Below are 19,299 nucleotides of genomic sequence, written 5' to 3' on the forward strand. Positions count from 1 at the left end.
CTTCCTGGTTGATCCAACCCAATGCTGATTTGCTATCCCCTACACTACCAGCCCATGATTTTGATGTCCCCTTCTTCTGGCAGCTGAGCCCACCAGCTCTAAACAAATACAAACACATGAATATGGGCCAAAAAGGAATGAGGCAAATCCACAGCAATCTCCTCCTAAGAAAACTATGATCATTTTATCATCCCAGGTACCTGGGATTTTCTATGCCAGTGTGTGCCCTCAGTTCCTAACCAAGAGCTGGTATACTCCAAACTGCAAGTGTAGAAACAATTATGTACGTGTCCACTAGGTGTCAGCCTTGACCTGCAGTGGTGTTTGTTAGACCACAGCCAGGTAAACTATTAAGGCGTAAGCCCAGACTCTCTTAATGGCAAACACTTGGAGTCTGGGTGATTTCCTTTGCAGTGTGAACCAAGAGGAGAACTGTAGTTAGCTCTTTGTGTGCAAGGCATGATTTGATTTTTCAACAAGTAAAAATGCCATAAAGTTGAGCATGTCCCTCTGCTCAACATACTCCAGTGAGTCCCCTTCTCATTCAGAAGAAAAACCTTGCAACAGCCTAAACACTGGCAGCCTCCCACTCTTCCTTCACTTCAGCCATGCTGTCTCCTGAAACACCCGCATGGTTAACTCCTTAGATTCAAGATGTGTGACCACCTTATCAGGGGGGCCTTCTAGACGCCCTTTCTAAAAGAGCAGTAGCCTTCTCTGCCCTGCCACAACACTCTACTCATTGCTCTCAGTTCTCTTCACAACACTTAACATCATTCACTATTATCATATTCATTTACCAATTGTGAGTCACTCTGGAATTATCAGAAAACAGGGACTGTCTGCTTTAGTCTTGGAACAGTACCAGACTCATACGTGTTCAATAAATACCCATCAAAAAACAAATGACCTCAATCAAAGATACTCAGAGGTCAGAATTCAGAGACATTTGTCTTTATTCAGTAAATACTTATATTTAATATTAAATTAACTTCTAATATTAAAAGACACTGAACTGTGAGAGGTACAAGAGATACCATCTTGCTGATGAGAAATGCAGCTTTTAAGTCCCTTCCACATAACTCAAAGTATCGCAGAGAAAGAACACACAATAGTATCAAATGCTTTACATAAAGAGCTATGTATGAGTCATAGCTGCACATCATTCATGAAAAACAATGGAACAAAAGATATGATGCATGCATTTATCCCTAGACACTTCATTTACTACCTGCCTCCAAAAAGAAGATTGTGCAATTCTTAAAACCTCCCTGGAAAGATGTTTCTGTAGAGTAGGAACCTTTGAATCCCTTCTCCTGCATTTGAAACTCATTTTCTTTTGATAGTCCCCAGTGACAAAAGACCACTCCATTACTCTTCTCCAGATTCCTCAGTGTGCGCTATTTAAAATATTCCTGGCTTTGATCCTTAATTCACTATGAGAGGTGTTTTTTTTTTCCTATAAGAAGACTTATGATTAAGTTTCATGATATCCATTCCATTCTCCCATTCCTACACCTCATGCCACTGCTAAGAAAAAAAAAATGTGATAGCCATATTTTCTGCATAAAATTTTGAGAAAATTTCAGGAAAAAAAATCCACTAAATGCACACGGCTTAGTTTTCATCAAACCACAGGAGTGAACCACAGGCTCTTTTGGACCCTAACCAATTGTAGCCTCTCTCCAGCGACTCTAACCTCACAGGTGCCATCATCCTAGAAGGAAAAGGAAAAGGGATGGGGAGAGATGCTTAAGCAGATTATTACTGGAAGACAACTTCTCTTAATATGGGAGAATAACTAGTAAATCTTAGGTGAATGTATTATCTAACACAGATTTCTGTGATTTCTCTGTGAAAAATGATGCATGAATTTCAAGCAAGAATATTTTGGTATATTTCCCTCATGAATTTACAATCTATGATTTATTTGGATATTTCTCTCCTGTTAAAAGAAAATTTAGCCCTATATTTTGACAGTTGACAAGCATATCAGTGCTTCCTTCTGAAATCTTCTCTACTGCTTTGAACTAGAACCAAGCACATTCCATGCATAATTCACTTAATTTATTTCTTCTCCTTATGGGAATGTTCTAAATAAATTGGCCACTTGAAAGGTGCTAACACAATCAAGTGACACATTCATTTCAATAGATTTTTACTTTACCCTTAAAAAAAAAAAAACCATAACCAGGGTTTGGGAATTTGAATCTTGTTCAGATAATAGATCTAAAGAGACCCTGATAATTTATAAATACTGGCCTATGAGAGATTATTGGGATAACTTGGCTGCTTCACATTATGCTGTGGGCAAATTTCAGCCAGGACTGAAATAATACCTTAATGGACTCACAGCAAGAAACTGAGCCAAAACCTATAGACTATGGTGCTCATTCTTGAAAATCTTCTTGAAAAGACAATAAAAACTATTCAAAAGAAAAGCTTAATTTGCAAGTTAGACAGCTGTAAAATCTTTACTCCTTCCTTCTAACTGCCATAATTTCTCTTGAAAACCCACGTCACATATTTATATTTTAACAAGTTGCATATCCTGCCCTCTCTCCTGGATTGTCATCTGTAATGACCAACTTGCCTTCCCACTTCCATTGGTCCTCGCGGAAAATTGGCACCTCACCTCTGTGTCTAAACAGGTCTCGGAAGTAACAGCCAAGTTCACTGGGCTACATTTAACTCTGCACAAGGCCTCAAAAGCACAAAATAGGCAGCCTTCAAATTGGATCTTATATCCTAGTGGTATGGATATTTCTGGCCCAGGGTTCTGACCCCTCCACCTCCTATCTCTTGCTATGTGCCCAATTAAATTGGGAGTCACCTAAGAGGGGAGGCCCCCAATGCCACTGCCCTCCCTGGCTGAATATGAGGCAGGCCTGTGGGCATCCCTGCCACTGATGAAAGGAACTGTGCCTTCTGCGTGGAACCATGCTCTTCCCTGCTGCCACACCAGGGCATGTGGGTCCCAGGGACAAGAGAGGATTTATCCAGTCTTGGCTCTATAGAGAATTTGCCTGATGCCCTATATTTGGGGGATTTATTGGACATTTGCCCAATCCTGTATGAAGCCTCCATCAGTCAAAATGTTGGAGGGGCAGAAGAATGGTTGCTCCAAACCCATCCTGAATGCCTAAAACATTTTTGATGTTGTGACTCAGAACCAATGTGACAGACACTCGGAGGGATCACATATGAAAACAAAGAACCCATGAGGAGCTGGAGGCTCTTGCTGCAAAGCATGGCAGCTGATTTGAGCAGCAACCTGTATCTGGGCAACTGGCCTTCACTGATGTAGCAGGTTACAGAAGCTCGTATTGTGGTGACAGCTGAAATAAAGAACAGCTTGGGTTGGAGTTCTCAGGTGCTCATAAATGGTTAGAGGAAAAAAACACAATCCATTCTAAAAAACAGCAGTAGTTTTCTTTCTGGAACACACAATGAGCAAGCAGAACTCTGGCCTTGGGTAAAGAAAGAGATGGGGGAGAAGCTCTTAATGGCCTACAAAGGACGGTTCTGCTTCTCAAGGACTTGGACGTCCAGGAGATGGAGGGGGAGGGCGAGGTGCTTATTACAACCAGGAAGGGAGCTCTTGGATGCAGGGCTGCTGCCAGGGTAGGGAGAGCCACCATGGCTGCAGGGAGCACTAGCATAGGAGATCTGAGCACAGGCTCAGCTATACTGAGGAACAAGTAACCAAGGCTCAGAGCAGAGGAGCATCAGGAACATGCCTAAAGTCACAGAACCTGGCCTTTCCTGTGTCACTGATTGGCACAGCTATGTGTCCAAGTCAAAAGCCAGCAATCCCTTGCTTCCCATCATAACCCAGGCCCAAGTTTACCCCCTCCACAATCTCAGTTCCAGTACTGCTCTCCCAACTAGAAAAATGGTCTCTGCCCCTGGTGTGTTAAGGGTCTCCTTTCTGAAATATCCTCCATATCACTCCTTGACTTAAAAATCTCTCCATGGCTCTCTATGGCCCTTGATATAAAACTCCAAACACCATACAACCTCGGTAGCTGCATCCTGTCTAGAATTCCATGTTACTTGGCTTCAGATTCTTCGAAGTGTCTCATCTTAAACAGTACTTTCTCTAGTTGTTCCTGACAGCCTTTCCCCAGACTGTGAGGTGTTCCCTCAGCTCCCCATCATCCTATCTTGAATCTGAGCATGACACATCCGTCTCCTCCACCAGGAGAAAACTTCCTTATGCACAGCGACCACATCTCTCATCTGTAGATTTAGGATACAGGACACCGACACACAGGAGGCTCTCCAAGTGCTGGTGACCCAAAGATGAGCAGACACAGTTCCTATCCTTGAGAAGCAGTCTAGTTTAGAAGACAGTTACACAAATAAACCACAGTGCACTGCACGTGCTAGGGCAGATGATCAAAATGCTCTATAAATACCCCCCATCTCTACAGTTCCACCATCTTATACATAGCACTAGTCACATTGCTCAATTATTGCTGGACTGTCTGCCAGAACACTGCAAGTTCCAAAACTAAGGATTGGGAAGGAGATGATGAGATTCCTATTGTCTCTGAATCCTTAGTTCCTCACACAGAATCTGACACACAGTATTGCTAAATATACTCAATACATGGAGTAATTAAACATGCCTTCCCTAGGGGATGATCACAAAGCTAAAACAAGGACACTGACATTACTGCTGAACTTGAAAGTCATATCCCAGAATCAAACGGAAAAGTGACCCTCCAGGCAAGACATACAGCCTAAGTATCAAGTAGCACAGTAATGAACAGAGGGGTAGGAGTGGGTGATGAGCACAGCTGATTTTAGGAAAACATACAAAGTAAATACAAAGCCAAAAGATATTCTGCTACTCTATTCTATAATCAGTCCTAATAGACTCACAGTGGAGCAGCTGTTATCCTAGACCTCCTATCCACCACTCAAGAAGCACACTGATAGATTCTGACTTGGAAAGGAATGCTATAAATCCCCTCAGCCATGACATAACTCAGAGATGATCCATAGAATGACCCGAAATTTTACATGAAGCTTTTTCATTATTCATTCACTACAGACCAGATACTATCACACCTCAAATTCAAACAGATCTAAGATAAAAACCTAACAGTTTCATTCCCCTTACTTGGGGATTGGAATCTATCCAATTGGAATTTTCTTTGCAGGGTTCAATAAAAGCAGCTATAGAAAACATGTCTCAGCAGCAGAAAAAAAAAAAAAAAAAAAAAACAGACCCATGATTTTATCTAATGGAATTGCACAGTTAACAATGGCCCTGAGAAATATTTTACATAACACAATCCATGTTTTTTAGTTGATAAGAATTACAATGAACTTTGGGCCTTGTTCTAAACCAAAACCTTTAATGTGCATGGAAGGCAAAGAATGAAGTTAGAATGGTTTGCACTTTCATTCTGGTTTTATTTTCCATTTTTGGGGAGCTCACAGGAATCCCCACATAATACACTCTCAGAATGCTCAACTTTCATGTACTTTATTTCACTTCTGCCCTATTTCTCTAACCTATAATGCAGAACTGGGCCACTATCCATTGACAAGGAAAACACCTGGATTATCACATACAGGAGACAGACTTGCACTTCCCTTCCCTCCTCTGTCCACTCCATGGAGATGCACCAGAGTGGGCTCCATGTTCCTGTGTGAGTGTTGTACTGCTCTGCCTCGTACCCGTACCAAGAAAGGGGACAAATGTTGCTAATGATTTCATCCAAATAAACTGTTTAAAGTCTGGTATATATAATTTCTAAAAGAGATAAGTACATCAGTAATCTGTTCTGTGTTGTTTTAAGCTTTTAAAACAAGATATTTCCTGGAATATCCCTTACATTAAATAAGATGCATGATTTTGCAAATTATCATCTTTATACCAAGAAAACAGGGTGAGAGTAGAAGAAATTATCAATGTGGAATTTAGGAATGCCCTAAATATAAGAAGAAGTGTCAAGAGACAGAAGAAACATGGAAAACCTGAGCAGCAAGAAAGCAGTACAGGATTACTATGAACCGTCAGCGACATGAAATTGTTTTAGTGGTTTCCAGGGTTGCACTAAATCTAACATGAAGAAGAGCTGACCGGTTTATAACTACTTCCTCATCAAAATTCAAATGCACCTATATGAGAAATGTTCCATAAAATGTCAAGTCTGCTTATATAATGGTCAGTAAGCAAAATTCCCTGACAGTAACATTTACCAAAAAAAAAAAAAAATTGTTTTAACCCAACTGATAAATATTCTACCTAGTGATAGAAAAAAACTTGCCACTTCTTTACATTAATTTCTTTACATTCTTCCTTAGAAATGTACATGCTACAAAAAGGTTACTACATCAGACTTTGTTTGCATGTTGTTGTTTGATTAGTAAAAATATTTATAACTAGGACACTGACAACAAACTTTGCAGTATGTCTTTTTAAATTCAAATTTATTATGGCTCTTAAGAAAATGTATGATTAAGGCATCCAAGCTCCTTTTAAGCTGTAATAAAAATGTTTTCAGATTTATTCTTTCAAAGTTTTATTCAATGTTGTATACACTTTAGTTTTCAATATAAAAAGATAATGAGATGAACAATTTATGATTTTATGTATTCAGGCAGAATGAAGAGAAATCACGCTAAATCAAACTCCCAAACTCAAACATCTGGGTAACTAAGTCAAATATTTTAAAGCTGATTTGTGTGTGCCTGTGTGTACATGTCTATGTTTATTATTTTTAACTCTACATGATTATCCAAAACTGATCTGAGTGAGGGAAATTAGTATAGCCAATTACTGTCAAACTCTTCAAATTCTAACAATTTCATCATTTCTTTCATAACAAAAAAAAAAAGCAGAAGTTTTAAAATGCTGTAAGTACAGAACCAGATGACCCTTTCTTTCTTTCTTTAGCAAAAAACAGCTAACTTCCTGACTACACAGATCTAAAGCTAACAGTTAAGTGGAATCTGGTTTCCCCAAAGCAGCTATGATGAATGCCTGTAAACATGTTTTAGACAGCTAGGCCCTGAAGGGCTCACTCTGGGAAACAGAAACCTTGGAGGTCATTTCCAAATCCACTGCATCACAGCTGACTTTAGAAAGGCCACTTGACAACAGAGCCACATTCTTACATCTCATGCTCTTCAAACCAAAGTTGCTGTATGAGCTGGGGATGTGGTTCCATGGTAGAGCACTTGCCTGGCGTACGTGAGTGTTCTGGGTTGGATCCCCAGAACAGGGGTGGTGGGGGTGCTGCTATAGTCCACCACAGATCTAAATCCAAAAAAAAAATAGAAAAGGATTTTCCGGGGAACATTATAAGACCCACCTAAAACCCAAAGTTTGGTTTTAGTCTTTGGTGAAAAAAAAAAAATGGTCATTTATTTTTCACTCTTGATTCTGTGAAGACTCCTGAAGACCAACTTTACTTTCTGTCCAACCGAGGCCTGCAGTGCCTGGTGCTCAGGGCTTCTTCAGAAGGTCTAAGTATTTGATTCTGGTTTTGAGGGAAGAGTGTGGTTTCTGTTTCTCTGGATGTGTTTCTTGTTCCCCTAGAATGTGTAACATTTCCCGATCTCACAACAGCCCTCTGAGTAGGACAGACAAACCCTTTCCATGTCTATCAATGAGATTCAGCAGATGACTCACCAGGTGTCTCACCATTAATAAAGCTATGACACTAAAACCAAATGTTCCAGTTCAGAACTTCAATTTTTTTTAACGCAAAAGCTTCAAAAAGGGGTGTGACTCTTTACTTACAAAATAACCTGTTGATTGAAACATCTGGATTAGTTATAGTCTCCCCTTTGAGATTGGCTACAACATTAATCTAAACCAAAATTTAGAATTCACTAGGAAATGATGGGCACAAATTTGTCCTTCATTTATTTTGGATGCCCAAACATCTACCTGGCCTGAGTTAGGCAACCACTTTCCTGATGTCCAAGAGAAAGGTTAAACTTAAAAAGCCACAGCTGCCACAAGAAAGAATGATGTAAGAGAAAAAGCTGCTGGAATCATACAGGCTCAGGGGAAACAGAATTCCCAAGGAAGTTACAAACAAAAGTATGCAACATTTATATGATCTTCAAGATTTTAAACATAAGAAATGAAATAGCCCTATCATTTTTTTTTCTTACACAGCATAAAAATAAATGACTATTCAAACTAAAAAAGCATGATTAAGGAGATGTAGACTGACTCTGAATTCCTCTTTATGAAGACTGCTTTAAATCTAACAAAAGAGACTCATCATCTTCCACTCTCACTTGAGGTTTAAAAGTAACCTTTAAAGGCTCTGGGGTTGGGACGTCCCCTCCTTCTCGGGGAGCATACCCCACCCTGGTGGCCTCCTGTTCTGTGTCACTGGGCTCATCAGTGTGCAGCTCATGGACAGGGCCCAGAGATGGGCTCCCTGCAATGATATCCACGCCCATCTCCCTGTCCCCATCCAGACCTTGGGTCACTGTGGGGTCCTTTGCTTTCCTCAGGCTACGCATCTTAAAAGCTTCCTTTGAGGGAGCAGCATTAGAAATAGACTTCTTAAATCTCTCCCCTGACTGTTTCAGCCTCTCCCCTGACTGCCTCAACCTCTCCCCCGACTGCCTTAACCTTTCTCGCCTCTCTGGAGTCACTATTCTAGTTCTAATTCTGTTCACTTTCTTGTCAAAATTCTGCCGTGTCTTCTGCATGTTTTCTTTGGAAAATGCCTTTTTGATGTTATCAATGCGCTCCTTGCCTGACTTTCTAAGCCTGGCAGATCTGCTTTCTTCAACATAATATTCTTCATCCGAAGAGAGATCTATTGGGGGATCAAAGGCTTCATCTTCCTCCTCCTGATTCTCAGTTAGGTTTCTGTCTTTAACAATAGACAGAGATGTTGGACACCGAATCTCTTCCTGAAGGACAGAAAAAAAAAAAAAGTATATTAGTGCTTCATTTGTAGTAGAAAAACTCTTACCTATGGTCAACCTGCAGACCTCCTCCATAATCCTTTCTCTGCTGCTCCTTAAAATAGACTCCTATAGTGCAAGAATTAAAATCAAGAACCAATAAATGGGATGGATTCAAACTAAAAAGTTTCTTCTCAGCAAAAGAAACAATCAGGGAGGTGAATAAAGAGCCTACTTCTTGGGAGCAAATTTTTACCCTGTACACATCAGATGGAGCATTAATCTCTAGGGTATACAAAGAACTCAAAAAGCTAAACACCAAAAACACAAATAGCCCAATTAATAAATGGCCAAGGACCTGAACAGACAATTCTCAGAAGATGATAAATCAATCAACAAACATGTGAAAAATGTTCAATATCTGTAGCAATTAGAGAAACGCAAATCAAAACTAAGATTTCATCTCACTCCAGTCAGAATGGCAGCTATTAAGAATATAAACAATAATAAGTGTTGGCGAGGATGTGAGAGAAAAGGCTCACTCATGCATTGCTGGTGGACTGCAAACTGGTGCCCCCAATATGGAAAGCAGTATGGAGATTCCTTGGAAAACTGGGAATGGAACCACAATTTGACCCAGCTATCCTTCCCCTCAGTCTATACCCAAAGGACTTAAAAACAGCATACTACAGGGACACAGCCACATCAATGTTTACAGCAGCACAATTCACAATAGCTAAACTGTGGAACCAACCTAGATGCCCTTCAGTAGGTGAATGGATTTAAAAAATGTGCTATATATACACAATGGAATATTACTCAGCAATAAAAGAGAATAAAATCACAGCATTTACAGGTAAATGGATGGAGTTGGAGAATATAATGCTAAGTGAAATTAGCCAATCCCAAAAAAACAAATGCCAAATGTTTTCTCTGATATAAGGAGGTGGATTCATAGTGGGGTAGGGAGGGGGTGTGCATGGGAGGAATAGATAAACTATAGATAGGGCAGAGGGGTGGGGGGGCATGAGGTTAGAAATGATGGTGGGATGAGATGGACATCATTATCCAAAACACTTGTATAAAGACATGAATGGTACGAATATACTTTGTATACAACTAGAGATACGAAAAACTGTGCTCTATATGTGTAATATGAATTGTAATTCATTCCACTGTCATCTAACAAATTGGAATAAAAAAATTATTTTTAATTGGCCTTTCTCAGGTTTCTCACTCGTCGTCCCTTTTCTCACACTTTATCTTCACCTTCCCCCTTCTCCTAAGATGAAGACCCATCTAAATGATGATCAGACTGCTCCACCCAGATATAACACAGACACCTCAAACTGAGCAAGTCCAAAAATCAACACCCACCCACCATCCTCTCCACTTCACTTTTCCTGTACCTCCCAGCACCAGTAACCATCCACATGCTACAGAAGACAGAAACCTCAGAATTGTCACACCAAAGTTTCCTCTTCTTGCCCCACATTCAACAGTTTGCCAAGTATTGTCACTGTGTGTGATAACTCACCTAGTCCCCTCTCCCTTCACACTTTTCTACCAATGTCTTAATTCAGGTCCTTGTCATCTGAGGCCTGAACCTGTTCACTAATTCCTTACTTCTACCTCTTCAGTTTGAGCTGACCCTACTTTTCCACTTCTCCAGACCAGCAACACACAATACTCTCAATTCCTCCAGCACCAACAATGCCAGATATGTCAAAAGAATGAGAATTGAACTGGAAAACATAACACACACGGATGGCCTTGAGAGTTAGACCAGACCACAGATGTAAAGAAACCCAACTCAATACTTACAGATCACTTCTAAAAATAAACAGGCAAAACTTAAAGACCATGAGGTTTTTAACTACACCATGAATGACGGTTTTCTAAAGAAACTGTTCCTACTTGAGATTAATTCTATTCAATTAAAAAAAAAGAGAGAGAGCTGGGTTGTGGCTCAGTGGTACAGTGCTTGCCTGGCCCATGTGAGACACTGAGTTTGATACTCAGCACCACATAAAGATGGATAAATAAAATAAAGGTATTTTGTGTCCATCTACAATAACAAAAAAAAATTAAGATATAATAAGTACACTAGAGGGACTGGGGTTATGGCTCAGCAGTAGGTGCTCGCCTCACACGTGTGAGACCCTGAGTTTGATCCTCAGCACCACATAAAAAATAAATAAATAAACAAGTGAAAGGTGTTGTGTCCAACTACAACTAAAATATAATTTTTTTAAAAAATATATAATAAATACACTAGAAACACATATACACATATTCTAAAACTTAGCCTGACAGTCAGGAAGGAATCCCTGGAACCTTATTTCTTTGAATACTTACTTCAATTACATTCTTTGGCTACAGGATTGCAGTGTCTATGAGCTTAAAAAAAAAAAAAAAAAAAGCAGAGGTGGGCGTATCATAACTCTCTGATGAATCAGAAGCAGCAAAAGTAGCCCCCCCCACCCCCTTCCTGACACCTGCTGCAGGGAGTAGCTTCAGCAACACAGTGTGGGTTGGTCTGGCCTAAAAAAGGTATAATTAGAAAAGGAAGGAGCGGAAAAGTAATTACTGCTTGGTAGGGAAAAAACCCTCACAATCTTGCTATGAAAACTTCAGATATAGCTTGCCTCTGAAATCACACACTCCTCTCCTCAACTACACAACAAATAGTATAAAAATCAGGCTTAAAACCAAAGCAAAATGCCAGGGACAGTGGTGTATGCCTGTAATCCCAGTGGCCTGGGAGAGGCTGAGACAGGAGGATCACAAATTCAAACTTAGCCTCAGCAACCTAGTGAGGCCCTGACTCAAAGTAAAAAATAAAAAGGGCTGGGGATATAGCTTGGTGGTTAAGCATCTGTGGGTTCAAACCCTGGTACCCCACCTCCACCCCCCAAATAAAAGTAAAACAGATGCAGAGTCAGAAAAAGTAGTTGCTATGGAAACTCTGTTACAACTCTTCTGAGTTAGCAATACCATGAGTTAATGGGAAGAATCAAAGATTGTAGTTGATCTTCAATTATATTTGTTTATAAAAGTCCAGGTTAAAAAAATTTTTTTTTGTAACATGTTTTTGACTCAAGGGTCAGAGTAAGCTAAATTTGACTGAACATCCATATATCCAGGGGATTTTAGGAACATATAAGAATCTAAGGGAATAGTCAAATATCTCCCTTGGCCATTTATGTTTCTGATACCACAAGTACAAGAAGATATAATACAATTCCTAGCTTGCAGGATGAGAGGGGTCATGATGAAAATGTGTTCACATTGTAACTGTTTAAGAAATGCCAGGTACTTTTTAAAATGCCAATGTTCAGGATTGGACGGAAACTTAGCCATACACAACTATAGGAGATATGAGATCAAAAGATTACAGCCAAGAAAATATTAGTAGAGGGAGTGTCTCCACATAATCATTTATACACATTATGAAAATTTTAACTAATAACAACCAACTATGTGCATGTCATATACACTGTTCTAACATAAAATAAATTTATGAATCCAAGTTCTATGTCCATTGTTAAATGTCAATATCTTTTCTCTATTTGCTTATAGAAGAATGGCAGTTGCTTTTTTTTTTAACTTTTTCTGGTAGTTGTAAATGGACAGCATGTCTTTATTTTATTTGTGGTGTGTGTGTGCGTGCGTATGTGTTTATGTGATGCTAAGGATGAAACCCAGTGCTCATATTTGCTAGTCAAGCGCTCTGCCACTGAGCTATAGCCCTAGCCCCAGCAATTTTTTTTTTTGACAAACTACTGTTTACTCTGAACAACTTAATTCACAAAATCTTCATGATATTATACCTTACAAGAAATGAGATTTGCCTTAAACTGTATCTCTCAGTTCCTTTAAGTAACTCTAGGGGCTCAAAAAAAAAAAAAAAAAAAAAAAAGAGTACGTTGCTAGTAAGTTATAGGGAATGAACAGGTGAATACAGAAACATAGCAACTTAAAATAAAGGAAATATGTTGATGGACAAACAGAACTTTTAGGAAACCTCTTCACTGAAAGTTGTGTAAATCTGGGCTAGCACCTGGTCCACTGCTTTGTACTAAAGTCCTCAAGAAAAATGTCAGATGCCAAGTGTGTTTCCTGGCAGGCCATGTGCAAGCAGAGGATGAGATATACCCATTACTGCAAATACCCTCAGAAGGAGAATCAAAGAACTGATATCACATTGTTCAATATCAAATCTAGATCCTCACTACACATACTTAACCCTGGACCTGGCCTCTGAAAATGATGTGAAATGTTTCAGCCTGGAGAAGGGCCTCTAGGAACCTGGAAGGAAAGCGAAATGGTAAAGACTGCTAATGGAATAGTCCACTCTGTCCACCTTTGAAATCAGCATCCTTCTCTTTCCTTCCTATTCTTTTCCCTAACTAACCTACAAGCACAAGCTTTTAAAAACAGATCTAAAATACCTCTCTACTACCCTAGTGTAACTCTCATCAGTCAACAGAGGGCTATGGAGAACTGACCAACGCATAGAGAATACTGTGCAGAGTTATAGGCCACATCTCTAGTAGTTTGCAAATATAATCCAACTGTCTTCCTATATCATTTTGTTTTTATTCTTCTATGGTTTTTCCCCTATACACACAGGCATCCATCTTAAAAATATAGTTTTAATATGTACCGGTGAACATTCTTGCACATATTTCTGATGTCATGCTTAGAAAAAAATTCTTTGACATGAAATTTTGGAGTTAAAGGTTTGGGTACTTTTAAAGATTTTACTATACATCACAGAATTGCCCTCAAAAAATGTTGCATCAATTAATACTCCTGCCAGCAGAGCATGAAACTGGTTGTTTTCTCCTACACTTAAACTGAGCATATGTTTTAGTAACTTCCAGTGTTTATTAAATATGTGAAAGATGAATTCTGTTCTTACTTATTTCATCCTTTGTGAGCTGCCAGATAATGACTTTCCTGGTTTTTGTTTTAAACTGTGGGAAGAGAGTTCCAACTTTTCCTTTCCATTTGTAAGAGTTTTAAAAATATATTGTACATATTATGCATTTGCCATGAATATGCTTCTATTTCGAAAATTTTGAGTGCTGAGCAGGATTCTAGGAACTTAGCTCAATATATTATTATATTAAATAAGCTAAGTAAAGAGACTTTGCAATCAGATAAATAGTAGTTTATGTGACTTTTGTATCTTTGGTATTATAATAACAATGTAAAAATGATTACTTGATTGTTAGGAAATAGATATTGTTTCTTATTACGACAAATGTAAAAATTCCCATAGACAAGTATATATTCTGAAAAGTTTGTATTTGGGGCTTTGTAGACTCTCCATGATAAGAAAAAAGATTATTGTTGGGGTACTGAACTCCAGTTTCTTCTTCATTTTTTGTTGTGCAGCTGATCAAACCCAGAGCCTTGCACATGCTAGACAAGCATCCCTTCCAGTTTCTTCTTTTTTGCAACAAGGAGGTGTTTTAAACTAGAGATCTCTTAGGTGGTCTCTAATTCTAACATTCTCAAAGACTACAAGAGGGCATCATGCTAATAAGGCTAATATACTAAAAGAGCTTCAGCAATATTAAATTTCAAAGGGAAGAAATAGCCTAAGCTATGAGCCACACAGTTCACATTACATGAAATGGTTGAGAGCTCAAAATACTGATATGATAGATAGTGTACTAGTTAACATAGAAATGGTTTTGTTCTGAGGTCCCTTCTAATACAGAATTCTACCGCATTAATATATACAATGGCTAAGATGTGACACTGGAAACCTCTGATATGACCTGTTGACAATTAAAGAATATAAGAGATAACAGAAATCAAACTGAACACAAGTGCAAGCTTACCTGGAATATCACCACACGGAATTTATTTTTCTTCATTATTTCCTCTTGCTTGGTTTCAACTTTTGTCACATGAACTTGCTGCTTCTCCACCCGGGCCTTCACATCTTTAATGTGAGCACTGACTTTTCGTGTTTTCTCAAACAGCTTGTTAATGACATAGCCTGTATTGCTATGTGACTGTGAAAGCTTCAACAGGTCAATCTGAACAGATTTTATGGCATTTTCCATCTCCCTGTGTCTCTCTTCTATTCTCTTCTGGCTTGCCTGCACAGTGTCCACAATGGTAGCTACCTTGTCCAGCACAGTCACAATGGTAAGAGCAGCATCTTGGTCTTCATCCTCGGTAATACTCGACAGGCGATTCTGGGGGATTTTATCAGCATTTGAAGCAGACCCATTCTGTTCCATTTTATTTATTTCTTAGTGAAAGATGTCCTACTGCAATCAATTCAGACACCTGGAGCACAAAGCCAGCTCAATAACAGGCAATGGAATTGCTGAAAGGGCTGGAAACCCCACCCCTGGAGAACGGTCAAGTATTTATAACGACAAATACCCATATGTGACTGTTCTGCAATATGAGCCCTTGCAAAAGACCCGGGACTGTTCCAAACATGCTTGCTGACTGACTAAGGGACTCAAATAGGACTGTGTGGGCAGAAGAGGAAAGCTTTTTTAAAAAGTTCACTAAAGCCACCATGTTACTAATATTAAGCCTTGAAGCCAAGTAATAAAGCAAATTCCAAATACGGGCTGAAGCTTTTGTCTTTAGATAATTTCAAGCAGTATTTGTAAAACCAAAGGGGTTTCATGAACTGAAATCTGCTTTTCCTACTAACTTTACCTATTTTATACACTGATATATCAGTATCAAAGAATACTGTAAATAAACACACCAAAAGAGGCCATATAGTGAAAACATTATATTATAACATGCTTTTCCAAACCAAATATTAAAATTAATATTTAATTTCAATCATTATTCTTTAAATTCTACATGCATATTTTTGAGTATCTAAACTACACATTAAACAGCTCAATACAGTCTACTCACACTTTAGACCTTTAAACACCAACAATCTACTAATATAGCTATGACTACAGGACAAATTTGGATAGAGGTCTTAGGTCATTTTTAAGCTCACTTTAAGAGCACCAATCAGTAACAATCATTTTTGTATTTACAAACACTGGTACAATTTGTTTATGCATGTTAAAACAAATATTTTGTTTAAAAATGAATGTGTATTAAAGTAGTTTCACTGACAGTGTAGGCTTTATTCCAATCTGTTTGTTAAAAGCCTATTTTAACAACACCTAAATCTACTTTTCAGTGATCTGTCGCATCATTACTACCAGGTACTTTTTCAAATTATGAGAATTATCTTTTCAAAGAGAGGAATAAGCAAATTCCAGTCCATACATCTTATAAATATTTCACATCTAACACACACAGCTTTACAGTTCATGCGGTAGGCAGTGTCTAAAAAAATCAGGTACTAAATCTCAAAAACATTTAAATATCTATTTAAACACAGTGTCTTCTAGAATTTTTTTTTTTGTAAGAAAAGTAATCTGTAAACATCTTTAATTTTAGTTCATGCTTGGTCATTTGCTGTGGTTATTGTAGAAGAAGTGAGTATGACCTTATAACCATTTGTGAAGTGGGTCCATTTTTGCAAAAATATTACATTCCATGGGTAAAGAACTAGTCTTGGAATTACCATGTGGTACAAATTCGTTAAATCAATTTCTGCATTTAAAAACATAAAACAAAGACTTCTAAACAGTCCAAAACTGTTGTAGCTGAATATTCTAAATACAGGCCAACAGTACTACACTAAAAATGTCCAAAAATAAGGCCTCTGAAATAAATATTCCCATTCTTTAAAAAAAGACATAATAAGTGTACATCACATGGTCAGTGTACATATAAAAGTCATAAATTTAAACCATTCTGGATGAAGTATCTGAAGTAAAATGACCTAGGTTTTGCTTCTGTCGACGTCCTCTATTGTTTTTGGGACATTTTCTGTTGCATCAAGGAAAAAAAAAAAAGGAAGAAAAAGACAATTTTGAGCATTTTGTTAAGGATATTTCAAATGTTTTCAAAGTAGCACACACTTCACACATAAAGCCCCATTGCATGCAATCACATGACAAGCAAACAAGAAGCTATTTGGTGCCAAGATAAGATGAGGGCAAACACAATGTCAGGTTGCTACCCTCCCCCAAAAGCAGGACACTGGAAGGATCAGACATATGGTTAGGGCCAGACACAAACAGAACTTGTTCCCAGTGTCCATCCTACTGCATCTGTACCCCTGAGGGAATGCCCTTCCCTCCTCTGGCCTGGCAACTCCCCAGCCACATAGATTGATAACATGAAATCAGTAACAGCAAAAAGGGCCTTGGCTGTGTACTTCCCTGAGCATTATGGCACCTTCAAAATGATTTTTAAAACAAGCTTAAATGAAGGAAGATAACAGGAAAAGTAAGCTTATTAGCCTCAGATATGAATTACTCTACATGTTACTTTATTTTTTTTTTTTTTAATAGTACTACGGATTGAACCCTGCTCTTTACACATGCTGGGAAATCACTTATACCATTGAGCTACATCCCCAGCCTGAATGCCTACTGATTTTAGAAAAAGAATCAAAAGGAGATGTTTCACACTGTGTTGGGCACACCACAGAACCCCTTGGGAACTGGGACCCCGAGGATAAGGGATATTCCTGGATTCTGCTCTCATTTTACTGTGATTTTTCTCTATGGCATTATAACTGCTCTTGTGCCTGCCTGCTAGATTGGAAACAGCTCCTGCTATGCATAGGTGCTATATTATGTAGAATAGAATAAAGGGGCTGGGATGAATTCTGGTAATTTGGGGTTTAGACTTTGCTACTAACTTGCTATGCAATCTCAATTTTCCTCTATGTAAAATATTAAATTAGGAGTTAGACTAACCTCTATAATCTCTGGTTATAAAGGAATTCATAATCTGATGGAAAGTCCTATAACAACCAGTGTTCCTACTCTCACGTTCCATACTTTTACTCAATTTCAAAGAGTTGCTTTGCCTTGACTTGAAAGCCTTGATGATAATACTTCCATTTTATGTACAGTTTTCAAAAGTTTCATCTTGCTAATCCTCAAAATTACTTTGAGGTAAACAGAGCTGGAATCATCTCCATTTCATAAATTAGGAAACTGGTAGACCTCTTCAACCAGCACTAATTCACTAGGACCTTGTGCTGGAAAAGTTCCAACTTCCTGGGGCCATGGTTTTTCTTCTACAAAATAAGGGAGTTTGGCTAGGATGACACTGAAGGTCCCTGCCAATCTGTTATTCTGTGAGTCTAAAAACATAAAAGATAATTCCAAGCATGAAAGAAAGGATGGCTCATGCAGTCTTGGTTAAGTTGGTCAGTGGGAACATTCTTTTAAAGGAAGATTCATCACAAGCAACACCATGTGATATGTGGACAGCTGTCCCACAATGGACTGTGTGGAAGAGGCACTCCTTAAAAATTCAATGGAGATAAGTTCAAGCATAATTATAACATTCCAAATCCAAGACTGCAAGACATTCTAGGGGAGATGTCACAACCAAAAAAACAAGGAAAAATATGTGATAAAAGCCAATGAGGGCTGGGGTTGTGGCTCAGTGGTAGACCCCTTGCCTGGTATGGGGCACTGGATTTGATCCTCAGCACTACTTAGAGAAATAAATAAAATAAAGGTATTGCGTCCATCTAAAACTAAAAATATTTTTTTCAAAAAGCCAAAGAGATGATTCTTTGGTTGTAGAGACAGTGGGCAGTGAAGACTGTGGTGTCCAAGTGGGCAGGAAGGCAGCAAATGGACGTGGTCATAAACTCGAGGGTACCAACTTAACAAGTACCCACTAGGTAATTTTAATTTAGGAGTTGAAGATTACAGCACACTGAGAGTAGAATCACAGAGTAGGGCAAAGGTGAATTAGGGGTTACAAAGGGGCTGAACTAATTCTATGACCTTGAAAAAGGTACTTCTCAACTCAAAACTTCTCAAAGTGAGTTTAGTTTCCTCACTTTTCCAAAGGAATTTTTCAAATTCAAAATTCAAATTTCAAAATTTCAAAGGAATTTTCCAAAGCCATTTCTCGGTGTCTCCAACATCCGTTGATCCTCTTAAGTTGGCCTATCACCTGGCCTCAAAAATCTTTCCTTCCCTTTATTCCTTCTTTCATCTTCCAAATCACATACTATCCCACTCCTGCTTTTACTCCAATGTTAATACCCTAAGGCATAATCCCCCCCACCCAATATCAGATATCTTCTCTATTCCAATGAATTTTGCACATGACCCTTTGACTAATGCTTTGGAAAATGGTTTATACTAAACCCTTTCCTGCTCAAAAACCCTAGACTATTATAAAATCAAGTTTGAACCCAGTTCTCATGCAATAGGCATGCCTAACAAATCTATTTCCCAGCATGACTGCCATGGACCTTCCTCTTGATGGTTCAGCAGAAGATGAACGATTTGGGAATCGACA

At 38.6% G+C, this 19,299-nt stretch overlaps 2 protein-coding genes across 3 annotated transcripts in view; both read right to left on the reverse strand.

The window, feature by feature from the left end:
* Window positions 1-944: 944 nt before the first annotated feature.
* On the reverse strand, window positions 945-15,526 carry Cavin4 (caveolae associated protein 4). The gene is made up of 2 exons (XM_046457396.2): window positions 14,757-15,526; window positions 945-8,904 (listed from the first exon to the last, which is right to left on the reverse strand). Exons 1-2 carry the CDS (start codon window positions 15,162-15,164, stop codon window positions 8,221-8,223), a joined length of 1,092 nt encoding a protein of 363 aa, XP_046313352.1. The 5' UTR covers window positions 15,165-15,526; the 3' UTR covers window positions 945-8,220.
* A 232-nt stretch (window positions 15,527-15,758) lies between these two features.
* The window catches only part of Tmeff1 (transmembrane protein with EGF like and two follistatin like domains 1), a 104,331-nt gene continuing 100,790 nt past the window's right edge, over window positions 15,759-19,299 (reverse strand). The window contains exon 10 of one of the 2 annotated variants that reach the window (XM_046457395.2): window positions 15,759-16,788. In XM_046457395.2, coding sequence (XP_046313351.1) covers window positions 16,704-16,788 — 85 coding nt within the window. In that variant the 3' untranslated portion in view covers window positions 15,759-16,703. The remainder of the gene's footprint in view (window positions 16,789-19,299) is intronic. The other variant, XM_058578049.1, reaches the window with a different exon arrangement.

Source organism: Marmota monax, unplaced genomic scaffold (genome assembly GCF_021218885.2).
Source record: "Marmota monax isolate L192 unplaced genomic scaffold, Marmota_monax_Labrador192_F-V1.1 WCK01_AAM20220418_F8-fsc00069, whole genome shotgun sequence".
NCBI lineage: Eukaryota > Metazoa > Chordata > Mammalia > Rodentia > Sciuridae > Marmota > Marmota monax.